Raw genomic sequence first — 26,006 nt, 5'->3', positions numbered from 1 at the left:
ATCAGGCACCAGTTGGCGACTACGTTCTCTAATCTATTCGAGGCTGGGCTGGCTGGCGCACACGTGTACACACGTGTAATCTAGGAACCTAGTGTCCGCCGTTCGGCTATTTATAGAGGAAGGGAAAAATGGCCCGTGTCGATATATCGATTCGCGCCGACCTCCGTCTTCAACCGCCCCCTCGTATTGCCAACCGACGCTTTTAAACCGCGTGCTGGACACGCTTCCTGAATTTTCAATGGGGCACGATTCGCGCCTCCGATCATCCGAATTTTAACCTCCTCGTGGACGTTTTTATTGGGAAATTTACGGGCGGGGATATTTTTAATCGGATGGCGGATTTCTTGGAACGAGATCGGGGGGGGGGGGGTGAATACCCCCTTCGAGGAGGAGGAGTTATTTTTAACCATTGTCGAATCGAATCAAGGGATTTGTTATGCATATCTGTAACAATGGATTCGCAAATTTTGTAGAAATTTTAGTAAAACGAGGAGTTGTACAGAGTCGAATTTCGCTAAATCTATCTCAATATTTCAAATCAGCCAATCAACGAATACATTATTAACTAATGTTGAAAAATGTAAATATATTCGATATATATATATATATATATATATTCAAACATCATTGACGTGATATTTCGTCGTGTAATAAACGAGAAGAAAATCGAATAACCATTTTCTTAGCTTCAATTTCACCTAATATTAACATTATACAATTTTTCAATAATCCAATAATAAAAAAATTTAATTACTCGTCCGAATTACCCTTAATCCACCTGAATCGATTGATTCTCTTTATAAAAATAATTTAACAAGGTGGAGAATCAAAGAGATCATTTTATCCTGTATTTCAATTATAGTAGAGTGTATCTTTGTGATTTGATTTGATACTGTAATCGAAGATAACACATATATTTTATATCGCAGAAGAATTAGATTTGTAAATGAGAATTGAACATGTAAAATTGTCTATTTGTTTGTAATATGTAAATTATATTCCAGAAATGATCTCGTCGATAATATGAAGAAATGAAATCTAAATAAAGGTTTGACTGATTCATTTTTATTGCGATATTTAATATTTCTTTCCATTTAATAAATGTTAGAATCAGAAAGTTTCGATTTTATTGAATATCCGTGCTCGTATTTTAAAATTAAACGCGATCGAATATTATATTGCGTTATCAGAGTATTCAGCATTTTTTCAGAAATTTTCTCTCCAAATACTCAAGAATTTTCGTCAGCACGTTTTCGTATATATTGGTGGCAGATGCGACACGAAATGCATTAAATTCTGAATGGCCGCTTCGTGAATAAAAATTTCGTAAAACCTGGCTAAAGTAGATGTTCAATTTCGTTCGAATTTATTAATTAATTCGTTTGAAAATCGTATCTTGTTATAATAATTCTTTACATAATGTCATAATAAGCTTATTATTAAATCGATTATAAAATTGTGTATATCGAGATATTAACAAAGATTGTTAATTATTAAAAATTGTGTGCATCAGCCAGTTATTTTTCTATTCGCAAAGAGCTTGGAGATAATCAAAATCACAATGATATTTATCAAGGGTTGTTTTATATTTTATTTTTAATCCACATATTAATTCTAGAATCTTTAATCAATAAAAGCATAAGTTTTTCAAAAGGAAAAAAAAAACAATTTTATTGTTACTTATTATTACATACATTTTCATTATAAGATAATAAAACACTTGAAGGGTTAATAATCGCTCTCTACAAGTTCGATATACAATATTTTAGTTGCAAACTGCAGGAATTATTTTTTCGTCTATCTTAAACATGTGTCGTCCTGGAAAACCGTTTACCCATCCTGTTCTGGTTAGATCACGTATGTACGGGGTTTGAGAGTAAGGCTTGTATTCGTAGCTTCCTGTCCCATTTCCAGCGTTGAAACCAACCTAAAACAAGAATCAGATCGAATTTATCATTAATTAATAAAAATGTTTGAAACGAATCAATGGTTAAAATTTCCCCAAAACTTTTAGATTGATACGATAAAGTAAAAACGTTGGCCTGGCATAGTTGGACATCTTATTGAATCAAATATGATTAATGACAAAAAATGGATAACTTGTTGAAAAACAATTGAAGACTGAATTAAAGAGACAAAAGGAAGAGACATCCATAAAAATCTCCATTTACAAATGAAAAAAAGATTGCTTGATAGTTATATCTATCTATCAACAAATCCAATCTGAAAAAGAATGTATATGCAAAATTTTTAGATTTGTATGTTAAAGTGATATAAAATAAAAATATGTTACACATATTGCGATGGCTGATTCAGACAATTACGAAAAATGCTTATAATTAATGAACTATGTAGTTAGAAATCTTGTTGAGTCGAAATATGATTAATAACAAAAAAATGGATAACTTGTTCAAAAACAATTGAAGATTGAATTAAAGGTAAAGAAACAAAAGGAAGAGACATTCGTAAAAATCTCACTTTACAAATAAAAAACACATATCAAACGAAAAAAAGATTGCTTCGTAATTACATCTACCAGCAACAAATTCAATTTGAAAAACAATACAATTTATATAAATATAAAATACAAAATAGAAATATATTACATATATTGTGACGTCTGATTTACACAATTATGGAAAATGTTTATAAGAAAGGGTTCCTTAACAACTCTTACTTGTTTAAAAACAATTAAAAACAGCTTCGACGATTTGCATACAACAATTGAAACGTATTCAATGATAAACTCACGAATGCTGAGACGCCACCATCGCCGTGCACAGTGTCGCCACCGGCCTCCGTGTGACTGGTCCACCGAATGTCCGGATAATTAAACATCGCGTAGGTGTTCGTTTCGTCAGTTGCCAGGACCATTTGGAAAGTGTTGGTGGTGTAAAGGGACACGTCGACACCGCCCATGAACGATACGCTCTTCCATGTGACGGTGATCGCGTGTTTTGGCACGAAAGCTTCTGCGCCAGTGATACCCTCGCGAACATCCCACTTGAGACGTTCGCGCATCTCGACCCCGAATTGGTCTCTCCTCGTTCGCAAATCTCGTTCGATCCTAAAAATTTCCTCGAAATCAATCATTCAAAAAGTCGAAATATAATTTTATCCCATCTTCGATTAAACTTTGAGTGATTGATAAACTCTTGATAAGCATATCCTTTATAATGTACCTAAAGTATACACCTGGCTTCCTCTGGTCTCTGTCTGTCGGCCGTATTTCCCCTATGCGACATTTACTGAAAAATATCCCTATGAAACTGGGATCGTTTTCCTTCGGCCAACATTTGACCGGGAACACGAGAGGATACGTGTAATGTTTTGGAGGGTCGGTGAACTCTAAGTAGCCGTTCATCGATACCTGAAAAGGAGCGATTTTTTTCTTTTTATCTTTTGATCGAAAGATTTGAGACCCTTTGCGCTCGATCGCAAAATATATTGGATTGTTCGAAAAGTAATTTCGTTTCCCTTTTTTTTTTTCACGACAACGAAAGAACAAGTCAAGTTTCGCGTGATCATGAACAGTCGAATTGGACAAATTCAATCTCGTACCTTTATTTTGTTTTGATCAACTTCAGAAATTTTGAAAATCAGTAATAAAAAAGTAAAATATCACAGAATCGAACTGCCAACTCTCAAAATGTATAATAACACGGTTCAGAACGAAGTTGGCTGAATAAACTAGCGACGCTCGCGTGAAAGAACGGAATTACTTTCTGAATAAATTTTTCTACATTTCTTATATATTGATTACTATGATTATTTTTTATTCCACACTAATTAAACGCAATGTTAATTTTTATTTTACATATTTATTAGTTATATTTTTACGTCATTTATACATTTTATTTTTTAAAGAAATAATAAAAAGTGATATTGCTTTGCAAAAATTAAATCTCCAAAACTGGAAAATAATAATTTTGTCCAGTTTGGCTCTATCCTTCGAACCACTTGCAACAACTCGACTGATCTAGATTTCCTCATCTCCAAATTTAATAAGATTGATTTACACGAATAGGTTTCTCTTTATTACGAGGATCATCTGAAAAAACTGGTCGAGCGCAAAACGGATGGAGGAGAGCGACAACTTACTCTGGTGTAATCGAATCTGAACCCGAAGAAGGGCAGTTGAAAAGTGAAATTCTTATTCGTTTGAGGTGTCGAAGCTCGAATTTCCTTCAGGTAATCGCCTTCGTTATTCTCGCCCCCTTTGTCGAAGAACCAGTACATCAACTCGGATCTGATCTCTTTCAACCTTTCCTCCGTCAACACGTAATCCGAGCACCGAACTTGACTAACCGAACCGTCTGCTTTTCCTGAATCGGGATTCGTGAAGACACAAGTCAATTAATGTGGTGGTCATTTCATCACAGTTTCTATCCATCGAAATTGAACATATTTTAAAAAAAATATTATCGTTTCGAAAAGTTTCAACAGATATTTTAAATAGTTTTAAATAGTTTTAAATAATAACAAAATTTAATATTTGGAGTAAGATTTCTCTCATCGAGTCAGTCATTGTAAGATTAGAGAAAAAAGTAAAGGTGGAATCAAAGGAAATGAAATTTTAATTCAGATATCAAGAAAAAAGATCGCGATACATTTTCTATTCAATAACTGAACAAAATTGTAAGTAAGCTTTCTTAAGGTTAAGAGTTAATATATTCATGGAATATATGTTTGAAAAGTCATAATTTTAAAGGGGCAAAAGAAAATGCAAAATTTCGATTGCTATCATGAAAATATAAGTTGAAGCTTATTTCCAGAGAGGTAGAGACAGAAAAACTTTAATTGCTTATAAATAAATAAATAAACAAAGTTACAAGCAATTTTTATACATTTCTTTTTTTCTAGAATATATAATCATCTATCATTTTAGCATAAAGTCAAAAAAAGAATTTTTCGATTAAAAAAAATTTTAAAAATAATTTTAAATTAATTTTTCTTTCAGTTCTTGAAAGAGAAAAAAAAAAAAAATCATCTAAATTATTTTCTAGAATCCTTCAGATATAATAATACTAACAACTTGTATAATAACATTATATATCCATCTATCATTTCAGCAAAAATCAAGAAAGAAATTTATCTGAAGAATTTTTCAATTAAAAGATATCCTCAGAATTTTAAATTAATTTTTCTTTCAGTTCTTAAAAGAAAAAAGGAATCATCTAAAGTATTTATACCATAACCAATATATTTCCCATTTCTTCCATCAATTCCGCCAGAGAGACGACTAGAAACCGCGATCTCTTCCTTATCTCGTAGCTCATAATTATCATCATCATCATCATCGAGGACTTTCTTCTCCTTTTCCTCTCCATCCTTGTTCTTGTCACGATTCGTTCTGTCTTCGTTCAGCCCCGCCGTTTCTGATAAATTATTCAACGCCTCGTTCGATGATTGTCCGTTATTTTCATCGTTTCCTGGAAAAATCGATTTTTCGTACGCCTTAGATTCGTGTCCATCCAACACATTTTCGATTCCCGCCGATATCACGTTGATCGGCGGAAGAAGAAGGAAGCACAAGGGAACGATGAACGCAAAGGGAACACGATTTCGCATTTTTTAACAAAGGATGATAAATCAACCGATTTGTCTAATTTATCGAACGAGACTGAGCTTGGTTTAATTTAAATAGCGAGTGATATCAGTTACATACGATAACATTTATCTTCTTGCCAAAGTATATATTTAATTTTGCGATAAAGATGAGATTAATAAATAAATGGTGTAAATAGCAATGATTTTTTCAATTGGAAAGAAATGAAGAATAAGCAGAGTTGAGAATCACAGAAAATGATGTAAATATTTCTGAAAGGAGAAATATATTTGCGAACGTATCTGTCGTAGATTCTTTTTGACATTTCTATTTTCTTTTTTGGAATGCAAACGTGACGCGAACTAGCCACATCAACCACGCGTGTGTCACGAGCTGTCAATGTCGCGTGTCACGTAACAGTCGGGTGCTTGCCACCCGTGAAAATTTTCTTTGTTTTCGTGAGAATGAAAATTGCTTTTCGGTAAAATCTTTGTTTTATTCTTATTTCGATTTTGAAAACATCTATGGTAATCTATTAAAATTTGATTAAAAAAAAGATACCACAATTTTTCGATCCTTCTTTCTGTTCGCGAGAAAATTCAAATATTGTAAAATAAAATTATCTGTAATTCAGATATGAATGAAATAAAAGTGATCTGATTCGATTCTTATTTTTTCGAAAAAAAAAAAAAAAAAAAAAGTCTCAAAAATATCAATTGTCAATTGTAACATCTCCATCGTGAAATTTATTAACCATTGAAACGAATAAAATTTAATAGAAAGAATTATTGTTTAACAAAATTTCAATCTCTTTGGAAAATAAAATTTAAATATCGATTAAATTTGTTAATCCTTCTTTCACAAGAAAATATTGAAACAGAAGAGAATAGCGTAAAAATGAAATAATTCAGATATGAATGAAAAGTGATCTGGCTCGATTATTGGTATTGCATTAAAATCATATTTTTCCCAAAAAATAATCTCAAAAACGTTAATCTTCAGTACAATCATCCCTATCGTGAAAATTTAACAAAAAGAATTGTTACAATTGTTTAACAAAATCTCTTTCGAAATAAAATTTAAATATTGAATTCGTAAAAATTCGTAGAACAAGATATGACATTTAGCCAGATATCCAATCAAATAAAATAACATAAAATTTAAACAGAGATTCTAGAAAAACTAAAACGATATAATAAAAAAAAAAAAAATACTTACCACGATGTTCCAATCTCTGAAAACTCTCTTATTACACTTAAAACGCCAATTATTCGTTCGACAAAACGTTCTCCAGAATTCTCCGGAGGGCGCAACATCATCCCCCTCCCTAAATACCTATCAATATCTCAACAACCGCAAATTCGATTTCCTCTCCGATGCTTGCCCGTCTTAATCCCGCCCCCGTCGAGCATAAATTCCCTCCCCTCCCCAGGTTGGAAAAAAACCTCAGCCCCAACATCTTCGACATAGATTTATCGTAGCCGGATTTAACGTGAAATCAGCCTCATTGTCGAAAGAGGAATCTTCGAATCAGCTCTTTGAACAAATCGGATCTTCTTTCGTTGGCTTCATTTACCTGGCTGAATGGCCGATTCCGTCGGCAATATTCGTCTGAACGGCCGTAGAAATTGGTTTCGTTTGTGAAATTCCTCGCGTGGTTAAAGTACTTTGGGTGGCTCCGGCTTCTCTCGTCATCTCGCTCGTGGATTGCTCGAGTGACACCTTAGGGGTCGAGTCTTGGAGGGGTGGATGGTAATGGAATCTCAGGTTCGATAATGGGGAGGGGAGTATAACGAAATCCATGGCGAATATTCGTATAATTGATCGTTTCTACGAATACTACGAGAAACAGAGTTTCGTTATCTTAAAATGAATTTTAAAAAATGTTTTAGACCTGCGTATTCCAATAAATAATACATGTACAATGTGATTACATTCTAGGGACTTTTGTTACCTTGATTGGTAATAACTTGGTTAAAAAATAAATACGAGTGCAAAATAAGAGTGACACGATCAGTGAAAACAAATAGACGATTTAGAGGCTGGTATCTTTGCTCCAACAGCATTCGAATCTGGCCTGGCCAGTGTTCTAATCTAGTTGCGACTTAGTTGGCCCCATGGCTGGCCGTAGGTGTTCCGGATTCTCGGGGAGTAAGTACTTGGGTTGTTCCTGCGCTCTGATACTTTGGAAGTGAAATAGTGTGTATCCGGGTAGCTGCCAAATATCCAACTACTAGTCCAAGGGAACTACCCTGGAATATTGTCGAACCGCAAAGAGGTAATCCCGGGAAGTGCAAGAGCTCGAGAGCTCAGAATCAACTGGGCGACCACTGTAGACTGTGGTTTAATATCCGACGATCTTGGAAAGGTTGGTGGTGATAAGAAATTGAGGATATACGTTATTTGGCGCGGCGATGGGGCGAGGTGGCACATATTTTCCAAGCGAAGTGTTTTCAATTTGTTACATTACATGCTCGGATAATCGTAGTTGCAATCGTGTGGCACGGGTTTGCATCTTCTCTTTCTCTTTTTCACAAGTACGCAGTTTCGCTTGTCTTGTTGTAGAGAAAAATCTTTGTCTTATGTGCAAATCCTTTCTTATTAAAATTTTATCAAAAATTTTTTATATCAGACTTATAAAGTTTGTTTGTAAATCCTTACAATAATCGAGAAAGATATGATTCATAATTCGTTCGTTTTTTTGAAATTAGTTTCTAGACTCTGATTGCAGCTCAATTTCCAAAAAATTTCAATCAATATCAATTAAATTCCTTCTAGCAGTTTCAAAATCAATAAATCAACACGATTTCCAATATGAAAATTCGATATTAGAAGATATATTTTTCTTTCGATAAGCATCCTTCGTAATTCTTATTATCCACGTTTGAACGAAAATATTAATTTCAACGAGATTAACGAAACTTTTACAAAAAAAAAAAGAAATACAGAAACACGTTTATCCGAATAATTCACTCGCTCCTCCTCCTCCCCTCCCCCACTGATTCACATCTTAATACACAACTCGTGTTATGCAAATGCGTTACGCAAACTTAAATCGCAAAGCAAACAAAAGACACAACCGAACACCGGATAAACGTCGTATAAATGGCACGTACGATAACAAAACAGTGTCCTCGTGTCCTCTTACCGAATAATACCTATCGTATCCACGCTCGAGAATTTACTTTAGCCGAGCCAGTAGAAGGTACGTTAGTTATGCCGACGTACCTGTCGATAACGCGTGTTCTTTTTATCAAAACGTGATACAGGGTCAGACGTCGCGTCTCCCACGCGCGTTCGCTCACCATCTGTATACCGGGTGTCGCGTTTCGAACGTCGACGAACCGACTCAAAAGAGCGCCGAATCAGATCAATTTTGCCGATGGAATGGATACGGAGAAACAACATTACGTAAGCTTGTTTCATCCGATCAAATTAACCGAGAAATGGAAAGATCGAGGTGATTGGATATTGGAAAAACGATGGTTCGCTTCGATAAAGAAATGGATGAAAGAGGAATTGAGAGATGATTTTAGAGATTTTTTTTCCTTTTAGTAGACTTTTGTACTACAATGCTTCGTTTTTTATTTTTTTGAGAAGGGAGAGAGGGTTTAAAATTATATCTTGTTTATATTTTTAACAAGCGGTCGATAAAGTTTAACATCGTTTTTGAACAGTATTTGTATATTTCTTTGGGGAAGTGAAGTATATAAGTCAAATTAATACGAATTATTTATCTGAATCTCCATAATCTCCAAATTTCTTGTCTCGACTCGTTCTTTATATCCGTTGACTATTACAAATACGCCTTAAAATTTAAATTATCGATAATAGAATGATAATCTATATAATAATGATATATATATGTAAACTGGATAATAAATAATAAGAAACTTTAAATCGACGAAGTTTAAATTTCGCTTGATCTTGAATATGAAATATGCAAAGAAAGAAAAATAGAAAGCCAATGCATTTTCTCGCAGTCAGAGTCGTCATTCTAGTCTCGCTCTATCTTCGTTTCCCCCATAAATCTTGGCAAAGATCAAACAAATCGACGGCACGGTACGCAATTTCTATTTTCCTTCAACGAAGTTCCTCTTCAAATAATATCACGTAACTCCACACCTGAAATATCGGCAACGTTCATCACAAACGTGCGTAAACGAGTAAAAACTATCGACACATGTGACGTACTTGCACATCCATCTCGAAGTTAATACCTCCTTTCATCCAATCCACAACCACAGGAAATTCTCTCTCAACTTTCTTCATTCATTTTTCGTCTTAATCCCCCAGAAACTCGTCGATTCGAATTTTTCTTTCTTCTTCGTTCGAACATCGTCGTCACCCGGTATACTTGCCCTCCCCCTCCTTTCCTCCTCGCCCGACATTTCCCTCCAAACAAAAGCAAAACGTCTCGACACGACGAACGTTTTCAGAAACCTTTTAAACGGCGCTCGTATCAACGAGATTAAAAAAGAAAGAAAGAAACGAAAAAAAGAAATAAAGAAAGCGCAAGGAGGAAGTCAACGAACCGAAGAAACCAAACTCCTTCTCCTCCCCCCTCCCATTCCTCTCGTTTCGCGTGTCCAGGTATTATCGATGATCCCACGTAGGCGCTCAACGACCGATTATCGTGTTTCCCTCCTCCTCGAGGGACGAGAAAACAAGCTCGTGAATGATTTTAAACCCGCGATGAATTTACGAGGTAAATTGTCCAGGATAATGCACACCTTTCGACGGATCCACGTATTATGTTGATTTTAACGCTGTATTAACGCTCGATGTATCGTTTTCGCGATGTTTGCGTTTCCGTTAAGCTTCTTTGAAAATTGGGTTTCAATCGTTTTCTGAATTGAATCTCGAAATTCGAAATAAATGGCGTGACAAAGTCACGTTTAAAGGAACAACCGTGCGAGGTGTTTATCCGTGCTTTTTATTCGTGTCGCAATTGTTTGAGAAAAATTGGTTTTGATCAGATGGATCGTTCCCATGGAACAATCAACGCGCGTGTAATCGCGTGTTTGACACGACACACGCTCTTTTGTCGCGCGTCAAACACGAATATCGATTATCGTGTTAATTAAGCTACGTAATTTCCATCTTAATTAAGAGGAAAGAACGAGGCACCGATTAACGAGGCGTTTAACCATATCGATCTTTCTCGATATCGATCAGAGATTTCTAGTCGAGAATGAATACTGGAATGAAGAAACTGTTCCGTTGATTCGCATAAACAGCGCAACCGAGCGGAATCTCCATTATCCAAATTGATTAAAGGGGAAACGTCTCTTACGATACTGTTATTAGTTTTTTTTTTTTTTTTCGAACAATTTTTCGAACCGATCGATCATTCGATCCCGATTTTTTCCCCGAGCATTTTAAAATTACCGCCAAAACTATTCGATCGAGGCGCGGCGAACGGCGGAAACTGGAACTAACAAAGTCGCTTCAGAGATCAGATTCAGAGTTAAGAAAAGTATAAAAGATACAGAGAGAACGCCTCATCCCGAGCATTTTAAAATTACCGCCAAAACGATTCGATCGAGGCGCGGCGAACGGCGGAAACTGGAACTAACAAAGTCGCTTCAGAGATCAGATTCAGAGTTAAGAAAAATATAAAAGATAGAACGTCTCATTCTCGATTGTGCTACGTTTAATTTAAATTAATTTTAACCGATCTTTTGCGCGCAAAATTTGAAAATTATTGAAAAAAAAAACAAAAAAAAACAAAAAGAAACACGCGAAACATCGATTCGATTGTTTCGTTTTCCGTCGAAACAGGCGTAGCGAGACGAGCGAGCTTCGAAGAAAGCCTTGGTCGAAAAACCGCTAAAGACTCGTTTATACTTGCAAAGGGGGAGGGGAGAGGGAATGGGAGGGGAGAGGAAAAAAGGAAGAGGAAAAAGTCGCCGGTTGGAATTGCTCTCTCGCCTTCCTCCTTTTCTCGGAAAATTACATCTCGCCGTCTTGTTTCGCGTCTCACCTGTGGCGAGACTGTTCGCCACTGAAATCCTTCCCTCGTTAAAATGCAAAGTAAGCGAAAATAAAGGGAAACAAGATGGTGGCGCGCGCGCGCGTGTTATGGCAGTTTCCGCCGCTCGCTCGTTAAATATGAATCGTTTCGAACGTGCTCTCGAGCTCTCCCCGCTTCGATATTAAACAGATTCGAAATTTTCCTATTTGTTCGACAGATTTGCCGTACTCCGCCAACAAGGAGGCGTTTCAAAGGTAATGAGAGTTTTTTTGTTTTCTCGTAATCTTCGTGAAAACGACACATCTTATTTTATAAATTTATATTCCTTTTTCTCACCTTTGTTTTATCCCTAAAATTCGATTGAAAATATACAGCACGATTAACAACAAATTCAACAGATCATTATATTCACCGACGAATGATGAAAGAAATATTTTTATTAGTTTTTGATTCCAGTCGAATTGAAAAAGACAAAAAAATCAAATCTGATTTCGAATCGAAACGAGGAAAAAACTAGAAATTCCACAGCACACGGATGAAAGAAAATGCTGAAGCAAAGGAAGAAAATACGATTAAATACGATTCGAGCTAAAGGAAAGATTACAAAATTTCCAATTTCAAAATCGTTTCCACGGGCAATCATCACCGTCTATCTTGGAACGATAAAAGAAAACTCGAAGAGGCGAGAGACAGCTCTCCTCCGCTCGAAATCCATTTCCATTGGCCCGAATCGAACCGGAAACGCGGGTGGAGGGGATGGTATTGTGGGCCAAGACGTCTGTGACGTCTTTATCGCGGGGTGGAGAGGGGTAACGAGCGAGGAGCAAGCCAGAAATTCCAGGGACGGCGAGTCCTAATGAATTGCCTACTCCATTTGCCGTGTGCAACACCGTGGTGCACCACGCTGGAATTACTTTCGCTCGATCTGTGCAGCTTCCGCTAGAATGGCGCGAATCCTCGAGCGTTCTTGACTTTGCACCTCGACACACGATTACTTCTCTCTCTCTCTCTCTCTCTCTCTCCCTTTCTAAATGCTTCTCTCTTTTTCGAAAAGAGGAGGAGGAATAAACGTCGTCGTAAATCTGCATTCAAGATCTTTTCTTATCCGCTTTTGGAAATAATATTATTCGATAATAAATAATTTTGAACACGATTGGGTTGGTATGATGATTAGAGTTTGGAAAAATATATTGTTGTCGTCGATTCTAGCCATTTCATATATTCCAAGTTCATATATAATTATTAAAAGTAATTTTGCTTCACCAAAAATCGTATATTATTGTTAATAACGTTTTTCAGAATACTTGAGAAAATGTGTTTGCTGATTGTAATGTTTCGTACAGCTCTGTCAATCGTGACATTGTAATTGGAATCAAAAGTACATGGAAAAAGAAAAAGAGAAAAGTAGAGTAAAAAAAAAAGGCAAAGTATAATGATTAAAGAGTGATATAAAGGAGATCATATAAGATTCACAATAATTTTGATTTTTCGAAACTCAAAAAAAAAAAGAAAAAAACCATTTCACATCTTTAATTGAAAATGAACGCCAATTACATAAATGTAAACGAGTGCAGAAAACGGTGTAGAAAAAGAAGCTTTTCAATTTGAGAAATCTATGAGAAGAATAATAGACATTCTAATAGAATTCGTTCAAACATTTTTCACAAACATTGAATGTATGCGTTCAAGTTTTGGATAAATTGGATTTTGTTACATTTATTATCTCTGATTTTAAAAAAAGATGTATCACGAATATAATTAAATTTAATTTGATTATAATTTTTTTTGTACTGTTTCTTTTATTTCGAATCTGTACATACACAATGATTATTTTCTTCAAATTATGAAAAAAATGAAATGTTCGTTTGAAAAATCTGAAATCTCGATGAAAAAGTGAAAAATAGCAAAAAATTAATCACTGCACCATTCGTCTTCGTATCGCAATATTTTTGTTTTTAAATTTTCCAACAAACAATTTACGTTTACCATACGTATGTATGCACATGTATTTATATATATATATATATATTGATTGATAAATCTCTCTGTATATGAAATTTAAATTAAATTAAAAAACTTTCATTCCCATAGTTTCAACAATTTTAACAATTTTAAACAATTATAACTTAAATACTGAATAAAATCTTTCTCCCTTTTTTAATTTCAAATATGAAAAAAAAAAAGAAAGAAAAACAAAAATAACAAATCTTTTGATATTACATTTTTAAATAATTTAAAAGCGAAGAGGAAAATTTAAAAAAATGCATCTTGAATACAGATAACGTATTTTCGATTCATCCGATTTAAATCGAAACAAATTTAAAACGTTGTATCACACCGAAAGAAAAAAAAATTTTTTTCGAAAATTTGTCTCTATGGAAATCTTCATACAGATATGGCTACTCTTTGCGAGCGAAATGTAGTTGATATTCCATATGCAAATTACATTACGAGTATTAGTTTTAAAGCGTTCACTGTTAGCTCAAAGAATTCCTTTGTACCAAAGAGAGTTGCCCTTGCAACGAACAAAAATCCGGTGTAAGAAATAATTAACAAATTGCTTTCGCGCCCAGAATATTCAACATGGCGCTAATTAAAATTGCAACATCACTGAAATATTTGTTTTCATTTATATACATATATATATTAACACACAAATTTACTTTTTCGTTCTTCATTAACTTTTATCATTATTTCCACTTCGAGATCTTCCTTAATTTTAAAATATTCAATCATTTTTGGAAAAAAAAATTTGTTAATTTTAATTCAAATTTTGTATCATTTACAAAAATGAAGAATTACTTTTCTATAATTATAATCTTGGATAAATTCTTTTTATTCAAACGATTGTTCGAATTCTCATACTTTATACATTTTTCACCACTTTAGAATTTATTTCCAAACGAATCTTCGCAATCAGACACAATACTCTTCATTTTACCTAATATAATTACCTCTTATTTCGGATAAAAAAGTGTCTGGATCTCGAAACCGATACAACGAAAAATAAAGTAACCAGGAAAACTGTGGAATGAAACACGTGCACGAACATCAATCACTTTCGTTCGCTTTTTATTCCTCTTGGTTCATCGGTTAATCAAGAGAAAGAGGAAACCCTTTGAGTAATAGAACACGCGCAGGAAATAGAATATATATATATCCCTGTATGTGCTTACGTACACGAGATTGAATCGACCAAAGGATTAAAGTATTACGGAATAAGTGAAACGTATTGCTCAAATACCATCAAGAATTTCTCCTGTCCCCTTTCCACTTTTGCTTTTCCGCAACGACGGCCATAAATCAGAATTTCAAAGTTATTTTCCCTCCCTCCCTCTCTCTCTCTCTCTCTCTTTCTCTTCTTCTTTTTATCCCACTCGTGCAGCCTCGGTATTTAAACTTAAGCCCCGCGTAACGATTCACGGAAAATTAACTTAAGCCGACTAGTCGTCGTTACATTAAGGCACGAGTGCAAAACGGGGATTCTCTTTAATTGCACTGTGTCTGCCACCGGCGTTCTTTACGTTTAACGCTCTTTGAAACGATACCTTTAATCCTTATCCGTTGCTAAATATTCATACCCGCTTCGCGTCAACATGTTGTCGGCGATGGGCGCGACATCTGGCTCGCGCATGCGCATGAGACGTTCCGAGTGTATTTCAAAATGGCGGGAAGATACGTCGAATTCCATTTGTTCGTGAACGGAAAAATACGTTCGCACGTTGTATAATGAGAGTTCGGTTAATTGTGATCATTCTGGAAATTAGTAGAAGTTGTGTGTGTAAAAAAAATTGAATTGTCAATACATTTTTAATGTATGTATATTATTTATACTATTATTGAGAGATAATGCGTGTGTAATAATCAGACTGTTCGTCATAATAGAAATTCGCGTTTATACACAGCATCTGATAATAATAACATTTTTCATAGCACATTAAAAATTTAAAAATTCATACATTATTTCACTATTTAAAGGAAAATAAAGCAATAGCAGAACAGCATTAAAATTATAGCATCGAGCCAATGAAAGAAACATCAAAGACTTTTATTGTCCAAGACATTCAAAATTTATATTTGTGCTTTGCAAGAAGCAAAAATCGTTAATGCTATCGTCATGTTTGTCGTTAACTCTCCGGGAGAGTTATAAACTGCGGAGTACAAGGGGCGCATGCAAATGGCTGGTTTTACCCCAGTGTCGACGACCGACCGCAAATTTCTTCGCAGAGGAATACGCCAGAAAATTACGCGGGAAATTTCTTTTAAACGAAAAGTGCGCTGTTCGAAAAGTGATGACAGATTCCATCCCATGAATTTTCATTCACCCCTTGGCCTCTCCTTCTTAATTTATTTTACAACGCAGCGTGAGAAGGAAATAAGATTTTTTTTGTATCGTAAGAACGATCCTTTCTTTCTTAACTTAAGCCTTCAGTCAGTTGAGAAGTTTTTCTAATTTCCTTTATCGAGCCATCTTCGATTTATTAATGCAAGCAGATCGTGGATATTTTGTATGAATACGAGTATGGAATTTGGAAATGGAGATCTGTGTCGGCCTATTTATTTTTGCATGTCATGTATATTTTGAAGACATGGAAGAAAATTTGTACACGTAGAGAGATATATTCTTGAAATAATAAATTCATGGAATTTTTATGTGCTACTTTTTTTTTTTTTTTTTCATAATAAAATTCATCTCAAATATTTTTTTAGATTAATGATTCTCGAATTATAATTTGTGACAGAGAAAGAATCTTGGAAATGAATTTTAATAATAAATACAACGATATTTATTTACCAATTTTTGGAAAATATTGTTTTACATCGAATAATAATTTTCTAAACGATGCAAAGGTACGAAAGATTTCTCAAAAGTATCGGAATCGTTGTTGCTATTTTTTTAACAACAATATCTTTCCAATGATAAATAGCTGAGAGGCGAGGCACGAATGCAAAGGTTTGAATTCGTATTCTAGGTTCGACATCTTGCATAAAGGGAACGATTTCGGTGGCCCGCGGTTCGAGCGCAGTTGCCATAAATTCTTCGTGCACGGCCGAGGAAAAGAAGGTTAAAATAAAATGAAGTAACGATGGAAGATAAATGGAGGAGGGAAAATCAGGAATGAGAATCAGGATCACGTATCCCACGACTATAATATTCGCTTTTGTTACGTCGGGTGTTCGCCAACTATGCATACGAACGAACGTTTTCGGCTCGTTTTCTCCGCATCCGTGGCCGCGTATTGCAACGACATTGCAATTTAAACGCGATTATTCGACAAACACCTGCGGTAAAACATTGTAGAGGGTGTAAAATGTGAGCAAATATTAATGCAACGCAATAATAATAATAATAATACCGTAAAATGGTAGGTAACGTTTATTTGAAATTTATTCCAATTTAGGCCAATATTTTAAATTCGACCAAATTAGGAAACATTATATAATTTAAGTTTCTATAGGTATCTCGATTTTTTAATTCTAATCAGTTATAATTTTAAAAGGAAAAAATCTTTTCAAGTTTTTCTGAATAACAATCAAGATAAGTAAATTGAAAGATACTTAAGAAAATAAAAATTTTCTATTCCTATTTATAATAAACTTTTAGAAGAAAGTATTTGTAATTTTATTAATCCAATAATATTTAATAATATTAGTTGCCTTGATTTTTGTTGAATTTCAATGATTTCAATATATTCAAGCACATTTTTTAATATATTATAATTTCAGAAATTCTAGAAGAAAAAAATGTTTTCAAGTTTTTCCGAATAACAATCAAGATAAATAAAAAATTCAAAGATACTTATAACAGAAAATTTTCTGGTACTTTTTCTATATTATAATTAATTTTTGGAAGAAAATACTTGTAATCTTATTAATCTAATAATATTTAGTATCTTGATTTTTCTTGAATGCTGTTGATTTCAATGATATATTCGAGCACATTTTTAAATATAATTTTGAAAATTCTAGAAGAAAAAAATCTTTTCAAGTTTTCTGAGTAACAATCAAGATGTAAAAAAATGAAACTTCAGTTCAAATAAACTTAATAAGATACTTAATAAAGGAAAAAACTTTCTAATAAATTTTTACAAGAAAATATTTATACCCTCATTAATCCAATAACATTTAGCGCCTTGATTTTTGTTGAATCTTGATTTCAATGATATATTCAAGCATGTATGAAAGTATGTGGAACCGATTGGAGTAATTACATAAACTTTCTAATAAAATTTAAAAAGAGAGTACTCTTATCAATCCAGTAATATTATCCAAGACAATATGTAACGTAGTTAAACAAAAACATTTGTCTTAAAAATTCCAAAAAACCATGCATTCCCTCCCCCTCAGAGTTGTAACCATTTAAGATGGATGAAACGGGTATATGCTTATGAATAATCTTCCTTTTCAAACTAAAGCTTCACGTTCAAATGTTATTACCAGTGTACAGACTTTAAAGAACCACATGCAACACATATTCCCTTTGTTCCTCTGTTAACCGCGCCAATAATACTTGACTTACAAAGTCTTACCTTATACTTATATACTTTACAAAGTGTACATACAAAGCAACCAGGAGTAAATCGTGGCAACAATATTCAAACTGTTATATAGAAATTATGGGACGAATTATAGCGCATTTGTAAAACGGAATTTCATATTGCCGTTGCGTTTTTCATTCAAACAAATTAGATTGGATACAATTCGATCGAAATAATAAATTTATTTTTAATCTTTTTAAGTATCTTCTTCTAAATTCTAATATCTAATAAACCTGTTATAATAAAATTAAATTACTTCGACTAAATATATATATATACACGAGTATCAAAAAGAATCCCATCCCCCGTTAGCATTACTATTTCAACCACACCGACAAATAGGCAGAGTTAACACGGGATTCGAGAGAACAGAATTTCAGAAAAATATTATTATTTATCCTTTCCAGTGGTAATAAATTTTATCCAAGACAATTCGCGCTACCTGACTTTCCATCCAGTAATATATTATTCAGGGGCACGCAGAGTTCCCAAGAATGCGATTGGCCATGGGCCAAAGATTCTCTCGACAGTCTGCGCGACAGCTCCCGACAATACCGGACGAATGTGCATATCGTGTGCGTATTCGACTTGTCCTCGATTATTCACGACCACCGGCCACGAGCAAACGTGGAAAGCGTATATATCCGATTCAACTTTATCAGATTTATCCTGTCCTCGATTATTAAGGATAATTGCCAAATCCTCTACACGTTCGTTCTCAAGTTGCGATATCGTTTTTTCAACATGATAGAAATTTTATTTATTTCTCATCGCACGATGGGTGTTATCTTAATACCGTAATTTTCAACGGTATTGCATTTTAATTGAGACAAGTTTATATACGTTTGGATTAAGCGACAAATCAGTTGTTATTCTTTATTTTTTTTTTTCTTTTTTGTTCACAGGTAAGAAATAAAAGGAGACCGTGTGGGAATACATTCAACAACTTAGGAGGCTAATTCCAAGGTTTTTACTTGTACTTCTTTCTTTCTGGCAAAATTCATTTATATCGTTCGTGATTTTGTTAATATCTACGAGGTATGTTAGAGCGTAACATTTTGCAATATGATAAATATTAATCAGTTTTTTTTTCTTGGTATCAAATTTTTAGATATCACTTAATTTTAACAATGAACTTATAACAATAATATATGCAAAATTAAATATATAATAGGAATAGTAGTAAACAGGAAACATAAATAATAATAATAAAAAAATTGATTTAGCTAATTGATTAGTATTTTAAAAAATTGCGAGTGAAATGCTTTATCATTTTTACATAAAGATTTTTGCATAGATAGAGAAATAGATAGAGATATATAATCAAGGAATGTTTCATTCGAGAAACTTATCCAACGAAATTGGGCTTTAATTAATTGTATCGAATATTTATCATCGGTAAAAATATCAGAAGAACAGACAATCTTTATCAAAAAGAATTACACAATAAAGAATAATATTAAAATTTATCACACACAAAAAGGAATATTCTATTATTTGTTTAAAATATTTTATCTCGATAAAAATTCAATTCAAATCAAGAAAATAATTTTGATTTCCGATCTTGCTCTACCAAGAATTAAAATTTCTCATAATCCTTCTTATTTAACCGAATGCGACGAATCGACTCAAATTCAAGCTCAATAAAAATAAAACGAATCGAAACAGCGAGATATCTCCTTCTCTATGAAAATTTCTAAAAGAAGAAGAACGGAATTCCTCATATCCGAAAGTATGGATGTTATTCGTCCTTTCTCGTGATGTCGATAAAATTGTTCATTTACCCACGCGATATTGTATTTACCATCGAGTCAGAGCAAACTGTTACCGCGTGAAACTTTGTCAGACGAGGAGGAGGGGGAAGGCACGTGCCACTCGTGAGACTACGACGATATCGCGGAAGAAACTCCACCGGCTAGACCGGCTCTTACACACCCCTTCCTCTCACGTTTCCCTGAATAATTAAAACTTTGGATACCGAAATTTCACGGTGAATGCGCGCTATTCGAGGAGACGATATTACAATTAACGATATTCGTGTCGCGTGATCGTCTTCTTCCTTTTTCTTTTTTTTTTTTTTTTTTTTTCACGAGAAATTGAAATGAAAATGGTAAAAATTTATTTCCAGATCGGAGGATTGGTATTTTGGTCGATATTCTAATCGAATTGTAAAATTGGAATTTTTTGATCAGGAAGAAAGATCGCATAAGGATGTGATAGAAATATAACGGATTAATTCTTTTTAACGTTTTAAAGTATTCGATCGATTGATGCTAACTAGGCCATTCGCTCTATGATACGATCAATTAATTCGATCAATCGTGATTCATAATTATGTGTTGATTAAACCATTATATAATTGATTTAATTAAAATTAAGATAATCAATCTTAATTTTAATCCCAAAAATATTTTTGAATATGCAATATTACTATTAAATCGACAAACCTAAATTAAATTTAAATTATTAATTTAAATATAATCCTATTCCTACATAGAATATCTGTGTAAATATTTTCGTTTCGTTCGATGATCGGTTATTTATAAAAGTAAGAAATCCCACGTTCTATATAAATTTGACGTTTATCACCTGCTCGCACCATGTTTCCGGTCTTCCTACTTCTGCGGAACTTGCAGTTCTAGCCACGGGGCCATTACTCATACCAGGGGGATTCCCTTGCTCGTGCTTGCACAAGACGGTCAATATCAATATTTCATCCTACTTTTAACGTCGTTCCTGTTAAAGGGATTTTGCACATAAACGATAATTTCTTCCTTACGAATAACTCGAATTAACGAATTATAAGCGTAAATATAAACTCGTTCCTTCTTTTTTTTTTTTTACGATTTAAATTCGTCAATATAAAAAAATAAAGAATGAAGATACTTCATTCCTCTGGCGTACGCGCATCCATTTCCGGTAAATTGATTACGATTTTCGCGAGGGAGTTCGATACCGATGTTGATACAAAGTCGGAAGAACTTTGTAACCTGAAGTTGCTTAAAGTCGAGAAAGTTTTCAGAGAGAGAGAGAGAAAATTTTCAAAGCGAGAGAAATTCTTTGTTTCGACGAAAAAGTTTCCCATTTGTCCCATTTTTAGGTTAGTTTACAAAATTCTAATTTGTACCCACTTGCCACCATTTTAAATATTGTCCACGAATTTTCCAATGTATCATTTTTCCAAAAACACGAATAATTATATAATACAATTACATTAATGTGATCCAATTGTGTGGATCTTTATCTTTAAGATCGATGATCTTAAGATAATACAGTTGTTAGAGAGACGGTTATTCAAATTTCTCCCCAATTTCTTCAATTCAATGATCGTCCATAAATTATTAATCGACGTCTTCCTTGTCGTTCCCTCCAACAAGATTCAAGATCGAGCAGAATCGTTTTCCTTCGATAAAACGAGGAAACTGGTAGGTTAAACGGGAAGAAAGTCGCTCCTTCTCATTTTTAGAGAGACCAACTGTCCAATTAGAAGTCCTCTGGTGGGTGCGCGCAGAAGTTGGTCCATGAAAATTCGAGGGGGCGTCTTTGTTCCACAGCTCGTTAGTCATAGCTAGCAGGGCGCGTAGGTCATCCGGCAATTAAGTTTTCGTTGCTGCATGCGGCCATTGTGCGTGCATCGATCCTTAATTCCAAGAATGAAAATACGATCGTAAAATTTCTCCTCCTCCTGATAAATGAATACTGAGAGAAAAGCTTTCGGAAAAATTCGAAATACTCGAGTCGAAAAATGATTATTTGGCGGAATAAATATTAAAAGTAATCTTTTTGGATAAGAGATAAAAACTCGTTTCGAAGAAGAATCCCTTGAGTTTAATCGACTACGATATACCTCGCCTATATAAGCGTGGAAAATTTTAATTACAGAGAGTTAATCGGCTGTTGCGTGAACTATGGTAACTTCAATTTAATTTTTGCAGTTCCCCTTCCTGGGGAACAATACGCGCGAGAAAATTGCAAAATAAAATAAAACTTTGGGTTGTAATTATAGTGTGGCGGTAGAAAGCACCGCGTTAAATAGTAATTTAAACTTATTCGTTTACTTCTGGGATAGAAAAAAAAAAAAAAGAGGGGGGTGTGCAATCGTAACGAACTGTTGCTAATTGCGCTCAAATTTAAAACGCTGGAATATTATGAGGAGAAAAAGAAAAAATTTTATTCCGAACAAATGAAGTTGAAGCACGACTGTTCGTAAAGTCTCGTTAAAATTGTTATAATTTCGTGCAAATTGTTCAAAAAAAAAATTTTTTCCAGCTCCTGAAAACACTTATAGTAATCATCTCGACGAAATGTCAAGTTTAAATCTTCGATCTTGTATTACTTCGTGCCAAACAATATTATACGCACGTATTATTTCGAATAAAAGTTTCGTTATCAAAGTTTCCATTCTCAGAAAGAAAATTTCCAAGCAAGTTTTTTTTTTAGTTTATTTATCGTCGAAAAATTGACAAGTCATTTAAATAAATAAACACAAATTTGTGTATCAATAAATTGACAAACTCTATAATTTGACACAAACCAACTCTCTCCCTTCCCCTCTCCCTTTCCTCTTCTAACTTATTCGACATTTTCTATTTGCCTCGTTCAACCTTGTTCAATCGAAAAACAAGAAATTCGTTCGCGAAGTCACCTTCGCGTAATGTTTACAATCTCGTAGTACACGACTCGATACAAATTGGCAAAGCGAGAAACCAACAGTTGAATTATTATCTACGCCCGGATGAGAATTAATAGCGCGATAGGTACATGGCGGGCGTGCGGCCGTAAAATCGAAATGATAAGAAACGAAACGAGGAGAAAGGCGAAAAATTCGCGCCACGTGGCCCAACCACGTTGGCTGGCGCGGTGTTTAAATCAGCCTGGTCGGTGATTTTTCTTTTCTTTTCTTTTTTCGTAACACGTTGATTCTACGCGTTGGCGATTTTACAGTTCTTTGCATTTAGCCCATGGCGTGTCTTTTACACGCTGGTCACGGTGAAACGTGGCAGCGGCCGGTGTTGGTAATTTTATGCACGTACATCTATTACGACCGGCTTGCAATCAGTCTCGTTTGTGTCGTAAAACAATGGGGCCGAAGTTGGCGTCGATCGGCCAATACAAATGGCGCCTGTGTGCATTCTTAACTCGGCCTAACCTATGCGACGGAATTTCGATTAAAACTTTGTTAATTGGACGATCGACCGACTTTTCTTCATCATAAATAAATGAACACAATGATAATGAATGATCTAAGAGTGTTGCGTTGATCGAGCTGGATTAGATGTCGAAATTAATTCTCTTTCTGTTAGGTTAGGTTAGGTTAGGTTAGGTCAATCAATGAAGAAATATAGCAAAATGGACGAGAATAATTAATACGAATATTGTGTAACTGGACCATGAAATATTAATTGTTTGTTCATCAAGGAAAAGTAAGTCAAATATTCTTCAAGATTTTTTTACACAAGTTTAAACTTGGAAAGTGAATGGAAGAAGAAATGTAAATTTTGATCTTGATCAAAAATCTTTCGAATTCAAAATAAATCTGTGATGAATAAAAAGTATCTCTGATATAAATTTATTTAATTAACAATGTAACTCGAATAAGAACAATATCAATTAATATATGGTGACGTGAATTAAAACGCTTTTTTTTCTTTTTTTTTTTTTTGAACCAATTTGAAAGAAAGGAATGTTGTTCGTTTAATGGGATGATAAATAAAGATTGTACCGGGGGGAGGGGGAAAAAAAAAAAAAGAGAAATTGAAATTTGTTCTCGTTTTCAACTTCATCGTGTTATTACCATTAATATAAACGTTCGCCCCGGCACGAAATGGGAATGCGAGTTTAATTAAACGTTTCCATAGTTACTAATTGCGCACACTTTCTCTAAACCGCGGCAATAATTCTTGTGTGTTAATTACCGTTCATATCTGAGACACTATTGTGCATTAAGCGGCGATCACAACTTATTTAGATTTAAACACGTGCCTGGCGCGTGCTGAATTATATATAATTGAACGAATGGCATCGTTTCCCAACGAAATTAATTGGAAATTTCTCGAAAAAAAGGAAAGAATTATTATTAAAACGTGTCCACCAATTTGAAAATTCTTCGAGAGAAATTAAAATTAATGTTTCTTCTAGCCAAGCATTTTCTTCCATTTGGCTAGAATACTCCATGTGGATTTAATTCTCTAGAATTAGCTACCGTTATGTGGTTCTCAGACAAGCTAATTTAAAATTCAAAGCAGATTACAGCTTGCACAAACTTTTTGCTTAGAGCTGATTTGAAACGAGGCTTGTTGTGCAATTCGATTCGTACAAAGGTGCAATCAGCAGGAATTGTAGTGTGAGATGAAACGAATTAATATTTGGTGGATATTTGGTTTCTAGTCGATATAATTTTGTATTTCCACGTGTCTAATTGAATATTCCTTTATCGAGAGTGTTTCGAGTAAATTATAGGATTATTTTGCAAACGAGAATATTCTATTAACTTTTTAACAGGGTTTGTGTCAATTTTAATCGAGCAAATTGGCGAGAGATTTGTCGCCTTTGAAAAGAGAGGGGATTTAAAATTGAGAAGGCAATTTTAAGAAAAAAAGAAAGTCGTGTGTGACTGGCATATTTCAAAGTCATAAAGAAAAAGTCATTGCATTTTTTCATTGCGACTTTGATGTTGAAGTTTCTTCATCACGCGCACAAGTTTCGAATGAAGCATTTGCGAGAAACATTTTTATTTTTTCTCCAATATCGTTTTAAACGAAATTATTTATATGATATTATCTTGGAATTCTTTGAAGATGTGCATAATTATCTTCAAAAAAAAAGAAAAAAAGGAAATATTTTAAATTTGCAAAAATGTTGTAAAAAATTTTTAAGCGTCACTATCTTTATTAAAATAAAAATATTAAATTGAAGAAGTATAATAATCTTATAATAATAAAATTACTTGGCGAAAAGAATAAGAAATAAATAATTTTTGACGTGTCAAATTGTTTAAAAATTATTATAAACTGCTTGAGTTTGTAAATTCTTGTCGTTTTTCCGTCTATTATTTTCATTTACTTACTATATATATAAGGACAGATATCAAACTGTCTGATATGTCTTCCATATTTTCACTTGAAACTCGATAACGAGATAGAAATTTCGAATCTTTCGAAATGGAGATTCGGAGATCAAAAATTGATTTGAAACGTGTTTGTTAAATATATTGAATTTAGTGGACGTGTTTCCACCTTGCGTTAGTTTGCAAAATTGGATCGTGATAGGAAATAGTTTGCTTGATTTACGAGATCTGGAGGGTAAAACGTTGATTACAAGACTCGAGCTTGTTAAACGGTAGTCGTGTTGCTTATTGTCGATAGACTGGTTCGAGTTTGATTCGAAACGAGACTTGGTTGCTTGGTGGCGTTCGAAGCGAGACTCGTTTGGTTGGTAATCTCGTTAAGATTGATAGATCTTGGATGAAATCTTAGAAATCTTATATAGTGGAACGCTGAGATTTGGATAATTGAAAATCTTTGATATTTTTAGAATTCCATTCCATAAAAGAATGTATGATTGATAAATAGGAAAATTTTAAAAAATGTGCAATATGGAAGATTATGTGTCTTCTTTAAAAAGAAACAATTTATAACATGTTTTATCACAGCAAGCAGAAAATTTATTTTTTTTTTTTTTTATATATATTCACGAATTTCCATAATGTTTCGATTCTTCGCATTTGTTTCTAGACTGCGTGATACTTATTGAGCAACAAAAATTCTTTCTAAATTTAAACCTAATTATAACAAAGGTATAAGTTTCGTTTTAAAATTGTCAGATTCATCAGTAGTTTGATAATTTATGCTCTAAACATTAAAAAGTATGGAATTTGTATTTAAAAAATCATTGATGAGAAAACACTCGCGAGAAAGCGATACGAGGAATGAGTCATCTGGCG

At 33.9% G+C, this 26,006-nt stretch overlaps 2 protein-coding genes across 31 annotated transcripts in view; one reads left to right on the top strand and one right to left on the bottom strand.

Annotated features, from left to right (window-relative positions):
- Positions 1–26,006, top strand: part of LOC100867579 (uncharacterized) — a 200,349-nt gene that overhangs the window by 68,961 nt on the left and 105,382 nt on the right. The window lies entirely within an intron of this gene.
- On the bottom strand, positions 1,644–5,663 carry LOC105736202 (protein mesh). Of its 2 annotated transcripts, none has more exons than XM_086911573.1 (5): positions 5,193–5,663; positions 4,102–4,325; positions 3,183–3,370; positions 2,752–3,067; positions 1,644–1,927 (listed from the first exon to the last, which is right to left on the bottom strand). In XM_086911573.1, exons 1-5 carry the CDS (start codon positions 5,569–5,571, stop codon positions 1,766–1,768), a joined length of 1,269 nt encoding a protein of 422 aa, XP_086767699.1. In that variant the 5' UTR covers positions 5,572–5,663; the 3' UTR covers positions 1,644–1,765. The 2 variants fall into 2 exon arrangements, with proteins under 2 accessions (XP_086767699.1, XP_086767705.1); XM_086911579.1 differs by having other exon boundaries at positions 1,795–1,927; positions 2,678–3,067.

This window comes from Apis florea, unplaced genomic scaffold (assembly GCF_048593485.1).
Source record: "Apis florea isolate Af1SG1 unplaced genomic scaffold, ASM4859348v1 contig_1789_pilon, whole genome shotgun sequence".
Lineage (NCBI taxonomy): Eukaryota > Metazoa > Arthropoda > Insecta > Hymenoptera > Apidae > Apis > Apis florea.
The sequence above is the reverse complement of the archived record's forward strand: the minus strand, read 5'-3'. Positions and strand labels throughout refer to the sequence as shown.